We start from the raw sequence: 15275 nt of genomic DNA on the forward strand, positions 1-15275 counted from the left end.
TGATATCACTATAACAACAACAATTTTGTATCCTATATTGTAATTCAATATTGCACTTTGAATATTTCCAATATAGAAATATGTTATGTATAAAGTCACTGTAATTCGAAAAGAGTCATATAATTGTCATTTAAAAATCAGCAGCATTTCAAATAGAACTGGATTTAATTTCTTACACATCGACCTCATACGAAGTGCACTGTCACTATCATAGGCAAAGACACGATATTTAACCAAATCGAAATTCTAGGTGTAAGTTTACAAGTATTGCCGTAATTTTTTCATTTACTTAATTTGGCAATTCATTCTCAACTTATATGAATTTATTGGATCTTAATGATTTCCATGTTGTTACTTGTCACAGAGGTGACCTTAATAGAATGTACATTTCACATTCATTTTGTATGAGGTCTCGCCCACCTCATTGAATATTACACGACTACTATGACGTAGCCAATGTGTATTATTACTATTTAATACGAGAAAAATTCGTACCAGCACCGGGAATCGAACCCAGGACCTCTCAGCTCTGCGCGCTGAGCGCTCTTTCCAACTGAGCTATGCCGGGACACGATACAAGGCGCCGGCCGAACCCCTCTCGTAATGCGCAGAGCTGAGAGGTCCTAGGTTCGATTCCCGGTGCCGGTACGAATTTTTCTCGTATTAAATAGTAATAATACACATTGGCTACTTCATAGTAATCGTGTAATATTCAATGAGGTGGGCGAGACCTTATACAAAATGAATGTGAAATGTATTAACTGTTAGCAGTTTTCATAAACTGATGTTGAATATGGCCATAAAGTCATTTAAATATGCGCTCCTGCATATATGACTTGTATCGTCTCAAATGCAGGTAGTAAGGCTGTAAAAAGCATTACGAGGGGGGTTCGGCCGGCGCCGTGGATCGTGTCCCGGCATAGCTCAGTTGCAAAGAGTGCTCAGCGCGCAGAGCTGAGAGGTCCTGGCTCGATTCCAGGTGCCGGTACGAATTTTTCTCGTATTAAATAGTATTCATAGAATGTGTTCACAATTTTATAATCTACCAAATCACCACAAAATTCAGTACATTGTGCAGAATGGTACTACCGTCTAAATGATCTCAACTTATGTGATATTTAAGATTGCAGATTTAAGAAAGATGACGTGTAGACCTGATTTAGTTTTGTATTAATCAAACCATCAGTTGAAATGTTAGTAAAAACATATCATGCTGAACTCAGCCTTCGTTATTTCTTCCTGTAGAAGAAAATTAGGACAAAATATATTTACTTTCTATGAAGTAATGAATAGGCTAGATACGAGGTAGATGCTAAGTAGGCAGGAGATCTAGGTTCGATCTCTTAGGTCGGCTATCTTGAAAGTGATTTTTTCGTTGCTTTATTTCATCTCTCTAGGCAATTCATAAAGATAGTGCCCTAATATGACCACGACCTCTTCCAAAGCATTTCCTACTTTTTATAAAAATTGTATTACTGTACTTTATCAATGCTGAATGACATTTGCAGTCAAAACCATTGATACATGAAAGGCTGAAACTGTAGCTAAAGAGCAAAAGTCTAATTTCTATAGTTATATATCGCGTCTTTTCATCTCACAATATGATCTAGGATCAGATAATCACTAAATACACAGATATTGCTGACCGACTTCCAACACTTCAAGAATATTGTTTAACTTACATAAATATACTGCGTGTTCAGTTCAAAGTGTGTCATGGCTCGCTGTATCACGTCATGTGGCTAGCCGATGACCCTAGGGAATTCAATCTTCCTACACTTCCACAAAGGCATATTACCTATGTGCCAGAGAAGTTGCCTAGCAAGTACGGCGTTCATTCTGAAGAGTACGTACCAATACGTACGGTAACACCAGTAGTGGCAGGAATGTGAACTGTTTGGAAACAAGTACTGAGGTAAGTTTTTTCTTACTGTTGGGATATGTGGAGAGGGTTAAGACGATTACTTACGTATTTGTTGACATTAACTTGGAAGGTCAACATGGACACGGAGCATTTGATTTGTTGTAGAATGTTGCCGTAAGCAACCGATGATAACAAATACCCTGCGTACGACTTGCGCAAAACACAGTTCGAAAGAGGTTATGGTAGCACACAGACCATACAGACCGCCATCTGTTGCTACGACGTTGTTCAGGTTGAACGCCTTGAATAATAGGCAACTTCTCTGACATAAAAGCTGAAACTCGCTTCAAATCGCTGACTCATAACAGTGAAGTCATGACACACTTTGAAATGAACACCCAGTAGTTACCAATACTAAATGGATTTGTATTTTTTTTTATATTGATGAATAAGTACGCCCACAAAGTATACTTTTATTTTTGGGAAGGTCTCAATTGTAACTGAAAATTCTTCGAAATGAATATAATTAACCGAAAGAATAAACTAGTTCTAATACAGGGTGTTTCAGAAATACTTCGACAAACCTTGGGGGCAAGTTCCTCACACGAAAACAAGAAAAAAAGTTCATATAAACATATGTCCGAAACTCCTTAGTTTTTTAGTTATTAATGAAAGAACATAATGAAACATCTGTTAGATATTGTCAGCTTGGTAGCAAGTGTTGCAACGTTAAGCAATTCAGAAACTCGTAACAAATGTTCAAAATGTTCTCCTCTTGCTTCCACACACGCATGCACTTTCGGATTGTGGAGTGTTACACCCTTTCAAATACCCCCACATGGTGTCGAACAGTTTCGCAGGCTTCCATGACACGTTGATGAAGTGTCTCTGCATTAGGAATGCCTGCTGCATAAACCGATTTAGATGGCCCCACAGATAAAAATCCACAGGACTGAGGTCTGGGGAACGTGCAGGTTATGGAATTGTTGATATGGATTATCAATTGTTTCATTATGTTCTTCCATTAATAACTTAATAAAACAACGATGAAAGAGTAATGGAACGGAGAAAAATTCTCTCCGGCGTCGGACAGAATTGTCTCTGATTGAGTTCCAACTCTTCAGAGACAATTCTGTCCGACGCTGGGGTTGTATCCTGTGTGGCTTAGTGGATAAAGCATCAGCACGTAGAGCTGAAAACCCGGGTTCAAATCCCGGCGCCAGAGAGAATTTTTCTCCGTTCCATTACTCTTTCATCGTATGATGACGCGGAATATCTGCATGGAAATATCATATGTACTTCGGTACATTAAAATAATATAGTTAATAAAACAAATTTGGCTACATTTTCTACATTTGTGTGGAGTAGAAGTGGAGAGACGAGAGTATGGATATTAGTCCACTGAAGCACCACTGGCATCACCTATGACTGTGCAACCTTCACAATTTTTACATATACAATATGAACTTCTGTGTATGTGTGATAGTTGTTAACACACTGTGTTATAAATATTACTGTGAAAATGTCTGCATTTTGTCTAATTTATTTGAACTCTTTATGGGTATCTAAGTAATTTTACTTATATTAAAACATGATCTCTATTATGTGCTCCCATTTCAGCCATTACGTGTATTTCGACAGCCAGCACACTGTGATGATAGGCCATAATATTTAACCTCGAAAACACATTACTGAAAGTAAGGTAAATATTAGTAAGTGAATAAGATGTGGCTCAAGAATCTATTTCGAGTGTCCCTGAGCTGCACTAGTAATAACTTTTATCTACAATACTGACATTTGCAGTACATGATATGATTCTAAAAGGAACAATTTTCATGAGCCTCACAGAAAGATATAAGCTGGAAAGAGGAAAAAGTAAAAGGAATGACACATAATGGAAAAAAAAATTGTATATATGAAATAAAAATGCATATCACATCATGTCAACACAGGACGGCATAGCAGCCAAGATGTTCCTATGCAGAGGATGTTTGTGTCCATGCTTAAGGTACGGTCACACGTCACTACTTTTGCAGCATGCAGTACAAAAAACTGCGCAACTCTTGTACTGCGACGTGTGAACAACGGTGCAACCCGAAAAGTAGCGGCTGCCAAACCTGCTGCCCGCTACTTTTTCATGCTGCGCGCACTTAAAAGTAGTGACGTGTGAACAGGGTTCTCAGGGTTGCAGCCACAACATTTTTGATATCGGTTTTGTTGAAACTTTTGCTGCGGTTGCAACTAGTGTTGCCACCCATATGTGCCAATGATACTTTTATTGTTTGGATATATTTTAATGTTAGAAGTGATGAAAATAAATTATTTGTAACAGTTATTAAATGCACAACACAGTCTGAGCATATTTGCTGACGATATAATTCATTTTTTTAATTTTCTGTAGCGTAGTTTCAAACAGGAGGGTTGCCAACACTGATTACGCGAATATGCTGTTGGTTATCATTTAAGTATATAGGCGTTTTTAAAAGCTTTATAGTAAAAATAATGCCAATTTCTGAATACTAGTTAGGACAGAAAAGCAAATAATAGATAAATAAGCTTTCGGCAGGAGTTTCTTAATAATGTGAACATAACCACAAAATGTATATTGAGAAGTCAACACGGAGATGGAAACCTGCAGCATGACTGCGGCTGCAAAAGTAGCGCCTTGTGTGTGAACAGACTCGCAACCTCCAGTTGCAACTTTTACTGCACTCGGGTTGCGCAGCACGAAAAGTAGCGTGCAGCGCGCCACTTTTCGCTTACGCATGAACACGACACGCAACTTTTGCATCTGGAGTACAAAAGTTGCGCAGCAAAAGTAGCGACGTGTGACCGTACCTTTATAGTGGCAGCCAGTCTATGGTGAGCAAAGTGTTAGGCACTGTCCACATGTGATTATATGAACACCTCTGTTTTGGCCTGAGTGAGCAGATCTTGAAAGCTACCAGGGAGGCATGGTTTGTCATGTGAGCGCGTAGATGTGTACGAACTCAGCTGGTCCTGCAAATCTCGTAGTACAGCACGAACATTACCACGACAGTAAAATTCCACATCTGAGAAAATTAAAAAAATGCAAAGTTATATACATAATCCAGAGTTAAAGTGCGATGCTATGCCAATAGCTTCACGACAGTACCTTTCAGGACAAATCCAGAGTCTCTGATTGTCTTGTGTTGAGACGTCCAAATGTGCAGTGTGTGGTAGAATACAGCAGCATAGAACTGGTTCACCACTTCAACAACTAACTGATGCTGATTACATTCTCTGTAATAAGAATGAAGGATAAAGAAAAGGATTTTATACTCGACCATGCCGAAATGTAGTAATTATACACCTAGTAGCAGCCCTTTAATGGACCACATTAAAGTACACCTATTTATTAAAGTTCAGGTTTTCCACCAATCAGAAAGCACCATTGTAGCAATATGAAAGCGCAAGTATCGATTATTCTCGGATATGCAATCAAAAGACAACTAGCGAAACGTCACATACAAGTGGTAATTTATTGTTTGGTGAGAATCTCTAAGAATTTTAATTAGAATTTCTTGAATTTCATAGAAATTAATTTTTAGACTTTTAAGGAAATAACCGGTGAATTTTGGTTTGAAAATGTTCAACAAGAATTCACGCTTCAGCTTAGCCACTGCCAAATTGTAAATGGGGAGCATTTTAAATATCTTATTAGAATTCCATTTGTTGCAGTAGTTGTGTAAACTGTGGAGAAAATATGTTAAACAAGCCAACAGTGAAACTTTTCCCATAGCAACCAAATGTTTTGTATGAAACAAATGAAACTAAATAAATAACTAAATAAGATACTAGCCTTTAAGAAAAAAAAAATTTTAAAAATAATATGCTGCCATTTAAAAATGTTGTCAATGTCACACACTGTACAATAATGGCTGGAAATTTTGTTTCTTTTTTGTAAAATTTTTCTTTCAAAATATTAAATTTGATGTTTCTGAGCATTTTTAAAAAAATGAGTTGATTTTAGTTTTATTTACTTATGAAAAACCCTGTATGTACTTCTTTTTCTGATAATTGTGTTCCAATATTAATACAATCAAGAATTCCTATTTAATGATTTTTTTAATTTCCAATTTGCTACAATAACAATATCAATCTGATAATATAGATTGTACCTGTTCAGTTCACCGTGCCTGAGAGCCTGCAATGCAATTCGTGTCATGTTGAGGCTCATCACAGCAAGCGGAAAGTTCTGTTGGTCATCTACTGACACTCTGTATATGTCACGGGCAAGAGGGATGAGGTGTGGGCTGCTGGCAAGGTACAACAGCTGCAACAGACCAAGCATGCCCACGCCACGCAAGTCTGTGCCAGGATCTGCGCCCTGCAATCAGGTTGACACACAAAAATCGAGACCGTTGTCTCCAACTGAAACTACCGTTCCACTTAATGTAGGAAGTAAATACCGGTACTGTACTATGTAATGAGGTTTTAAACTGTACTCGGTTAATTAAGCAATAGTTTAGTAAGTAATGGGAAGTTTAATTTTTAATGTATAAATGGTAATTCATAAAACATTATCCATCTTGATTACACAACTTTTAACATTGTATCACTTCGGAATATGTATGATAAGTAGGCCTACTTTCTTGTGTTAAATTTTAACGTACCTTGTTAACATGTTTCGACCTATTTTCGGTCATCTTCGGAACTGGTCGTTGTTGGTCTTGGCACCTCTTGTTTCCTGTGTGGGTGCGTTCGTAGTGTAGAGTCAAAGAGTGTATGTGTTTTGAAATTGAGTTGTGTGTTGAGAATATCGTTGGGATGTGTTTTCGTGTGTCTGTATATTTCATATTGTTCTAGTGTGTTGAGTTTCTGGCTTTTTGGTTGGATGTGCAATATTTCCATGTCTCTGTAGGTGTGGTTGGGATTTGTGATGTGTTCAACATAATAGACAACATAATACGTAAGACAAAATAAAACCACAAAAACAGAAGAATACAACACAAACACAAGAACACAAAAAATACATCACACTAACATATGAAAACAAAACCACACATAAAATTGCAACCTCATTCAAGATATTAAACTACAACATCGCATACAGAACAAATAACACTCTACAAAAACATCTCAACACACAAACAACACAAACAAACAAATACAACCACACAGGCGTATACAAACTCAAATGTAACACCTGCAACAACTTCTACATATGATAGACAGGCAGATCGTTTCAAACACGTTACAAAGAACACATCACAGCCATAACAAAATTACAAAACACCTCCACATATGCAGAACACATCACAAATGCCAACCACACCTACAGAGACATCAACACAGACATGGAAATACTGCACATCCAACCAAAAAGCCAGAAACTCAACACACTAGAACAATATGAAATATATAGACACACGAAAACACACCCCAACGATATTCTCAACACACAACTCAATTTCAAAACACATACACTCTTTGACTACACTACCAACGCACCCACACAGGAAACAAGAGGCACCAAGACCAACAACGACCAATTCCGAAGATGACCGAAAATAGGTCGAAACATGTTAACAAGGTACGTTAAAATTTAACACAAGAAAGCTCTTATCATACATATTCCGAAAACATTATCCTTGGCTTGTCTGGTTTAATTTTAATGTTATTATTTTATTTTTCACAGAGATAAAACGACAAACATTAGGGCCACAATTTAACTAAAAATATGTAATTGCAATTATCTACAAAAAACGGCAAAGGACAACAAAAAAGACAGCCTAATAAGGCAATGTTATTTACCTGGAAACCAATGTGCTCCCAATGTGAACCATAACAAGGACAATCAATACGTGCCCCAGTGAGCCGCTGGTACACTGTTTGCAGCATGCGCACATGTACTGTTTCAGACATGTCTAGTTTGCCTGTAATAAGTGAAAAACTTTTGGTATTCCACACTGTCAACAAAACAGTACTACTAAACAACCAGTATTCTAATAATGGCGTAATTTGTTACTTAGTAACACTCTTAGCGGTTTCCGAGCAATGTTCGGCAATATGGAGTCCTGCACTCCTTCCACATGGAGGACAGCAGTGGAGCAATGGGTGCCATTTATGGTTGGAACACTAAGCCCATATGACACAAAACCAGGTAAACACATATATTTTAATATAAATAGCTTACAGTTTCTCAAGAAGGAAGCAGAGAAGAAGAGGTATATAATGAAAGTTAATTTGCTGAACACATTCTTAGGATCAGAAAGTCCTCTGCAGAATATTTGCTGTAGTAATACCCTGAAGTTACTCTCCTGGGGAAGATAGTATGGTAAAGACGTTTCCAGTTGCTACTTCTCTGGTGACAAGGATATTTTGAATTGAGGAGAGTGGAATAAGCCAAAGAAGACAGAACCTCCAATATAGCTCTACTTTCACGCAAATTCCACTTTGATTTGCTGCATATGAACGTCAATACGGCGGTTGCTGTCGCCTGCGATACATCGAACTTTTCTGTTGATTTTCGAGTTCATTTTTTTTTCTCTGGTTATTGCTTATTTATTGTGTTAACTCTCGCTAATGGTTTTATATTTTATTTTATCCGTCTTAGTATTTATTTTATTATTGTAAATATTTTTGTTTTATTATTATTATTATTATTATTATTATTATTATTATTATTATTATTATTAATGAATTAATTTGTATTACTATCTTTGTATCATATCCGTCACGGATATTATTATTATTATTATTATTATTATTATTATTATTATTATTATTATTATTATTATTACTGTTATTTCTAACATCAACTTTATTATTGATCTCTTTAAAATTTATGTAGACTACTGGAATGTACCCGAGCATAAGCATATGCTCATTTCGGGTATCTATTCATATGCATCATTTCAAATGTAAATTGTGAATAAATCTGAATTTGAACTCAGATATCCTTCTCACTATTGTGATTATGATAACATATTACAATATAATAATAATAATAATAATAATAATAATTATTATTATTATTATTATTATTATTATTATTATTATTATTACTTACTTACTTACTGGCTTTTAAGGAAGCCGAAGGTTCATTGCCGCCCTCACATAAGCCCATCCTCGGTCCCTATGCTGTGCAATATTAATCCAGTCTCTATCATCATATCCCACCTCCCTCAAATCCATTTTAATATTATCCTCCCATTTATGTCTCGGCCTCCCCAAAGGTCTTTCTCCCTCTGGCCTTCCAACTAACATTCTATATGCATTTCTGGATTAGCCCTTAAGTGCTACATGCCCTGCCCATCTCAAACGTCTGGATTTAATGTTCCTAATTATGTCAGGTGAAGAATGCAATGCGTGCAGTTCTGCTTTGTGTAACTTTCTCTATTCTCCTGTAACTTCATCCCTCTTAGCTCCAAATATTTTCCTAAGCACCTTATTCTCAAACACCCTTAATCTCTGTTCCTCTCTCAAAGTGAGAGTCCAAGTTTCACAACCATACAGAACAACCGGTAATATAAATGTTTTATAAATTCTAACTTCAGATTTTTTGACAGCAGACTAGATGACAAAAGCTTCTCAACTGAATAATAACAGGCATTCCCCATATTTATTCTGTGTTTAATTTCTTCCCGAGTGTCATTTATATTTGTTACTGTTGCTCCCAGGTATTTGAATTTTTCCAATTCTTCAAAGGATAAATCTCCAATTTTTATATTTCCATTTCGTACAATATTCTCGTCACGAGACGTAATAATATACTTTGTCTTTTCGGGGTTTACTTCCAAACCTATTGCTTTACTTGCTTCAAGTAAAATTTCCGTGTTTTGCGTAATCATTTGTGGATTTTCTCCTAACATATTCACGTCATTCGCACAGACAAGAAGCTGATGTAACCCATTCAAATCCAAACCATCTCTATTATCCTGGACTTTTCTAATGGCATACTCTAGGGCGAAGTTAAAAAGTAAAGGTGATAGTGCATCTCCTTGTTTTAGCCCCCAGGGAATTGAAAAAGCATCAGATAGAAACTGGCCTACATGGACTCTGCTGTACGTTTCACTGAGACACATTTTAATTAATCGAACTAGTTTCTTGGGAATACCAAATTCAATAAGAATATTATATAAAACTTCTCTCTTAACCGAGTTATATGCTTTTTTGAAATCTATGAATGGCTGATGTACTGTATGTACCCTTATACTCCCATTTTTTCTCCAATATCTGTCTAATGCAAAAAATCTGGTCAATAGTTATCTATTATTATTATTATTATTATTACTACTACACTTACTTATATATGCTACTGTATTATTACATTAGCACTGTTTAACTTCAAAATAGACTCAAGAGTAGTGCACGTTGATCACCTAGTTGTTTTTGAGTTTCGGCCCAAAAAGGCTAAGAACCCCTGGTCTAAATCATAATGTAATTGATGATGATGATGATGATGATATTATTACAGGCTTCTACATTATCGACTTCTTTCTTTGCAGGTACTGATAAATAATTTTCCCCAAACATGAGTACAATTTTTCCCCGGAATTTTTAATATTCTTATTAGAATATTCTGAGCAGCTGATATCCTAGACGGAAGGATGATTCTGAATTTCTATTATGAATTTTTATGTCAATGAATCCATTTCAGCTCATAGTATACTAACAAATGGCTGTACGTGTGGCATTCCTGGTGTGAAATATGTTGTGCAGCGATTTTAATTAACTATTGGCAGAAAACTGAGCAAAGATGGAAGGGCTAACTTTTGCTGGCAGCACACATCAGTTTGCCATTGCATCTTAGTGTGTAAAGCTGCATATTATCCTTATGTAGGTCTGGCATCTCTGCTGACAGCAGACACTTTGGCATCCTATAGTCCCGTCGCTCTAATTTCCGGCAGCCAATCGTGTTACAGGTCGTCTACATTTAAACATGTGCGTCTTGTGATTCGCTTATGAAGACGTTATTCATTTCTTAAGGCTCGATAAATATTAATATAATCGCCCGCCATTTTGGCTCTTTCGTTAGCGTTCGCAGAAAGCACATGAAGACGTTATTTGCCACTCAATTATTTGCTGAATTACAGTGCGTTTGATTTATTATCATAGGAGCTACGACATGATAATGTTTAACGGTGTGGCAAATAGATTCCTCGTATGGTAGCTCGGGAACGAAAGAACAAAAATGGCGAACGATACTACCTACCTAGACTTTATAGAACCTTCACTTCCTAAGACGTAAGCAAAGAGGCGGAGTCACACCAGAAATAACATCGTCGCGACTATAGTGGGACAAGCTTTCCCAGCTTCAAATATGAAACATCCCACACAATATGAGACACTTGACAAACTCAAAAAACACATTTAGTATGTATGCATTTTTGTAACAAACCCAAAATATATTTATTGCAGTATCACAGTACCTTCTCTAATACTGCGCATAATAAGAAAGTAAAACATTACTTATATTAAGGAGACTGTCTGCAAAAGTAGGATGTAATTGTTTTTGTCGAGACAGGAGGATGGAGGGGAATTTGTGTTATGAATTCAAGTAATACCACAGACATTACAGGTCTGTGAGAAAAATTACATTCATACAAAAATACGTAAGTTTAATGCATAACATTACACAGATATCGTCAGGTGCAAACAAGAAAGGAAGACAGATGTATAGAAGTTAATAAATGTACTAAAACAATGTCTGCAACACTGACTGTCTTGTTTATTACAGATTGTCTTCCTCTCCCAACAACGTGGAAGAGAAACACACCAGATCCTCGTAATCTAGAGTTGGAAAAAATTGTGGCCCTTGTCAAGCCCTGGGAGTGTGTAAATGTAACTAAAGAACCACCTCGATATTGGCAACCATTTGACGCTACGCTTATCTCTCCTATGTGAGTATATTTTAACCACAGAATGGTATATGAACTAAAGAGCATTATCTATACTAATAATAAATCTGTAGCCGAAATTTTTCTGGTAATTTTCGATTTTCCAAAAATAATTGGTTCTAACATATATAATTAACCACCCTGAAACCGAAAATCGCTTTTTTTTAATTTTTGTTTGTATGTCTGTCTGTCTGGATGTTTGTTACCTTTTCACGCGATAATGGCTGAACCGATTTATATGAAAATTGGAATATAAATTAAGTTCGTTATAACTTAGATTTTATGCTATATGGCATTCAAAATACATTATTTAAAAGGGGGGTTATAAGGGGGCCTGAATTAAATAAATCGAAATATCTCGCTTATTATTGATTTTTGTGAAATATGTTGCATAACAAAAGTTTCTTTAAAAATGATTTCCGATAAGTTTCATTCTTTGCAAAATTTTGATAGGACTGATATTTAATGAGATAAATGAGTTTTAAAATTAAAATACAATGCCATCTAAGGCGGTGTAATGAAATGAAAAACAAATGACTACATTTATAAGGGGCCTTGGACAAAAACAATCGAAAGTTATGAAACATAGCCTACAGAGGATGTTTCTGTGTTTGTATGAAGTAATATCTAAAGCTAAATTAACCGATTCGTATAATTAATTACTATTTAATCATTGGAAAGTGTAGTTTCTCTAGATGGACATAATGCAATAATGTTATTACAGTAACTTCTGAGTGCTCTCTGGACCAAATGATCACATTTTAATTATTTAAAAACAATTTAAATTAAGTAACATATTAAACGATTTATCTTTCTATCAAACACGAATGTTCCCTGAATCAAACGTCCTATTTTAATTATGTAATTACTTTATATTTATTTCTAACGGGTGCAGCGGAGTGCACGGGTACGGCTAGTCATCAATATTTGTTATTAACTCATTGTAACATGCAATCATCCATATTCTAAAGATCTATGTCCAGGCATATTTCAATATGCAAAAAAACAATGTATTTTAATTGTTTTAAAGTGTAAGGCGAAATTGTTCCCCACATAGCTAGGATAGAGGGGAAATTATATCAAGACTTCTTGAAAGCACTAGAAAAGTAAAACTATCTCTGTATGATGAATGAGAAACATTACTTACATTAATTTAGAGATAACCTATGTAGTTATTTTTTTTTTTGTGCTGTAAACCTGCATCTTTACTTTGGTTTTGAGAGAATGCATGCTAAAGTTTTTTACACCCTTAAAAATTAATTACCACAGGTTTGGTTTTGACTCACGAATCTCGGGTTTAACTGCCAAGCAAACGTTCTCATGGGGGCAAACAAAAAAGTTATTTCTTCCAAACGATGTCAAAATGAGTACTTATACAAATTTTGGCCACGCAAACGCAATTACGAGGGCTGTAAAAAAATAAGATTCCCTGGGGCAGTTTACAGAAAGAAAACAAAATTTAATGGAAAGATTTATTGCAACAGATAAAGCAATTGTTGAGATATTTTCCTCACCGAAATTGAGACATTTGTTACACAGTGAGATCAACGTTCGTAGCTCTTTGTCTTAGAAGTCTGCCGCCTGGGATTGGAACCATCTGCACCTCTCTGTCGATCTCACGCTATGACAAATGTCTCAATTCCAGTGAGGAATATGTTGGAAAGTAGCTCAACAATTATATCTGTCCCACATAGAATTGGAATATATCTATCCCCTAACTGCCCATTGTGCAACTCAAACCAAGAAATGGATTCGGAACACCTCAAAATCTGTGCTTCAGTGGCTGGCCATGATAATATCTTTGAAAAATATTGGAGTGCAAGAGGTCAAATGACTTTACTGTCAAATGCTGGCATTAGAAAACAACAACAACTGTATCTGTTCTAATAGAATTTTTTCAAAGAAATTGTGTTTTCTTTCTTTCTTTCAGGGAATAATTTTTATGGCTCTCGTAATTGTGTTCAAGTGACCAAAATTTGTACAAGCACTTGTTTTGACATTATTAACATGGTGGAAAAAAAAAGAACTTTTTTATCTACCCCCATGACAATGTCTGATTGTGAGCACAGTAATAACTTGACCACCATAGATGGCATAATATGTATTTCAACAGTATCCTAGCTATATCATCCAATAAATCACGCTGAGAAATGTTTCAGGTGTGTGAATGCCAACAAAAGAAAGCAAGAAGAAGGTCTACAAATACCTGAAAGACATACACGCTCTGTGGAAGGCAGTACCTTGCTGAACATGCTACCAAACATGGGTCACAACATTCGCAAACCACAACCAGACCTATCTGTGGGTGGATACTTGGATTCACTACCAAAAATGACCACAAGTCAAGAAACAAATTATCCTATCATTGAAAGTCCTGTAACTCGATATGATAATATCCATAGAAAGATTTATCATCAGGCACAATCATATCCGCTTTAATAACATTATGGCATTCTAAATAATAAATGTATATTATCATCAATGACTCTGAGACAACACATTTTATCTCATTCCGGACTGTAATTTACACATAGCTAACAGTTCGTTTTAGTATTTTCGCATGCACGCAAACACAGCAGGGCCCAAAAATATATACACACTTTCACAGATGTTATATATCTAGCAGTGGTGGCTCCTGCGTATTTCTCAAGAGGAGGAAAGAAGTTAACAGCACGAAATGACACCTTCTACAAATTAGCCTACATACATATATGTAAGACCAGGTAGTGTTGGGGTTGGCTTCCCTTCTGTATAGCAATAATCTGTTCTCGTAAACTGAGTTTCCTAAATTTTCCAAAATATATTATGATTTCACTTCGATTCATTGTTGAATAATTGCACAAATTAACAGTTACAAGAAAATTCACAACCTCGCAGCATTTTTCGCGCACTCTACAGCATTACACGTGTTAGAAGAGACTATAGTTACTAACACGTAATCAGAACTGTTTTACGGAAATGGGAATGGGAAATAATCTGAGGAAAGTGAGAACACTGCACCCACCCTCGTGGTCAGTGTTGTCACATGTACATTTTACAAGTTCAGTATCACATGCTTTTGAAGAATGTCAGTTCTTGTAAAGTCATACTACCATTATTGTTCAAAGCTGCCGGTGGCTGATTAATTTTTTATGTTAAAAATAATGCAGTTTGGAGTAACTACTTTCAATTTCAAATATATTTGTAGAAAACTGACAACTTGGCTGTTGCCCTGTCTAGTAGACAATGAATGGAAGGAATTTCAGGGGCCGAAAGACCTGCGATACTAACGTAGAACTAACTACTTCCTCTTTGTTTTATATAAACCCAACTTTAACTTTCAAATATCCTTGAAAGTTTCAAACCATGAATAGTAGCCTATATAAAGTGCAATGAATAATATTTATGATTTATAATTTAAAAAACAAGTTTATAAGGTGTCTTTCATAGCTTTGCGTTAAAAGTGTTTTATTGTACCTCTTCCTAGATGTGTTATAGTCTAGTTGAATGCAACATTGTTAGATGGCAGCGGTAGCGAGCTTGCTGCACAACCAGTCAGATTCTAT

The 15275-nt window shown here is 35.9% G+C and overlaps 1 protein-coding gene across 1 annotated transcript in view; it reads right to left on the bottom strand.

The window, feature by feature from the left end:
• Positions 1–273: 273 nt before the first annotated feature.
• The window catches only part of LOC138703739 (ELMO domain-containing protein 3-like), a 28885-nt gene continuing 13883 nt past the window's right edge, over positions 274–15275 (bottom strand). The window contains exons 4-7 of the mRNA XM_069831871.1: positions 7643–7764; positions 6007–6215; positions 5001–5128; positions 274–4917 (exon numbers count right to left, since the gene is read on the bottom strand). Of these exons, the coding sequence (XP_069687972.1) occupies positions 4760–4917; positions 5001–5128; positions 6007–6215; positions 7643–7764 (617 nt within the window). The 3' untranslated portion in view covers positions 274–4759. The remainder of the gene's footprint in view (positions 4918–5000; positions 5129–6006; positions 6216–7642; positions 7765–15275) is intronic.

This window comes from Periplaneta americana, chromosome 7 (assembly GCF_040183065.1).
Source record: "Periplaneta americana isolate PAMFEO1 chromosome 7, P.americana_PAMFEO1_priV1, whole genome shotgun sequence".
Lineage (NCBI taxonomy): Eukaryota > Metazoa > Arthropoda > Insecta > Blattodea > Blattidae > Periplaneta > Periplaneta americana.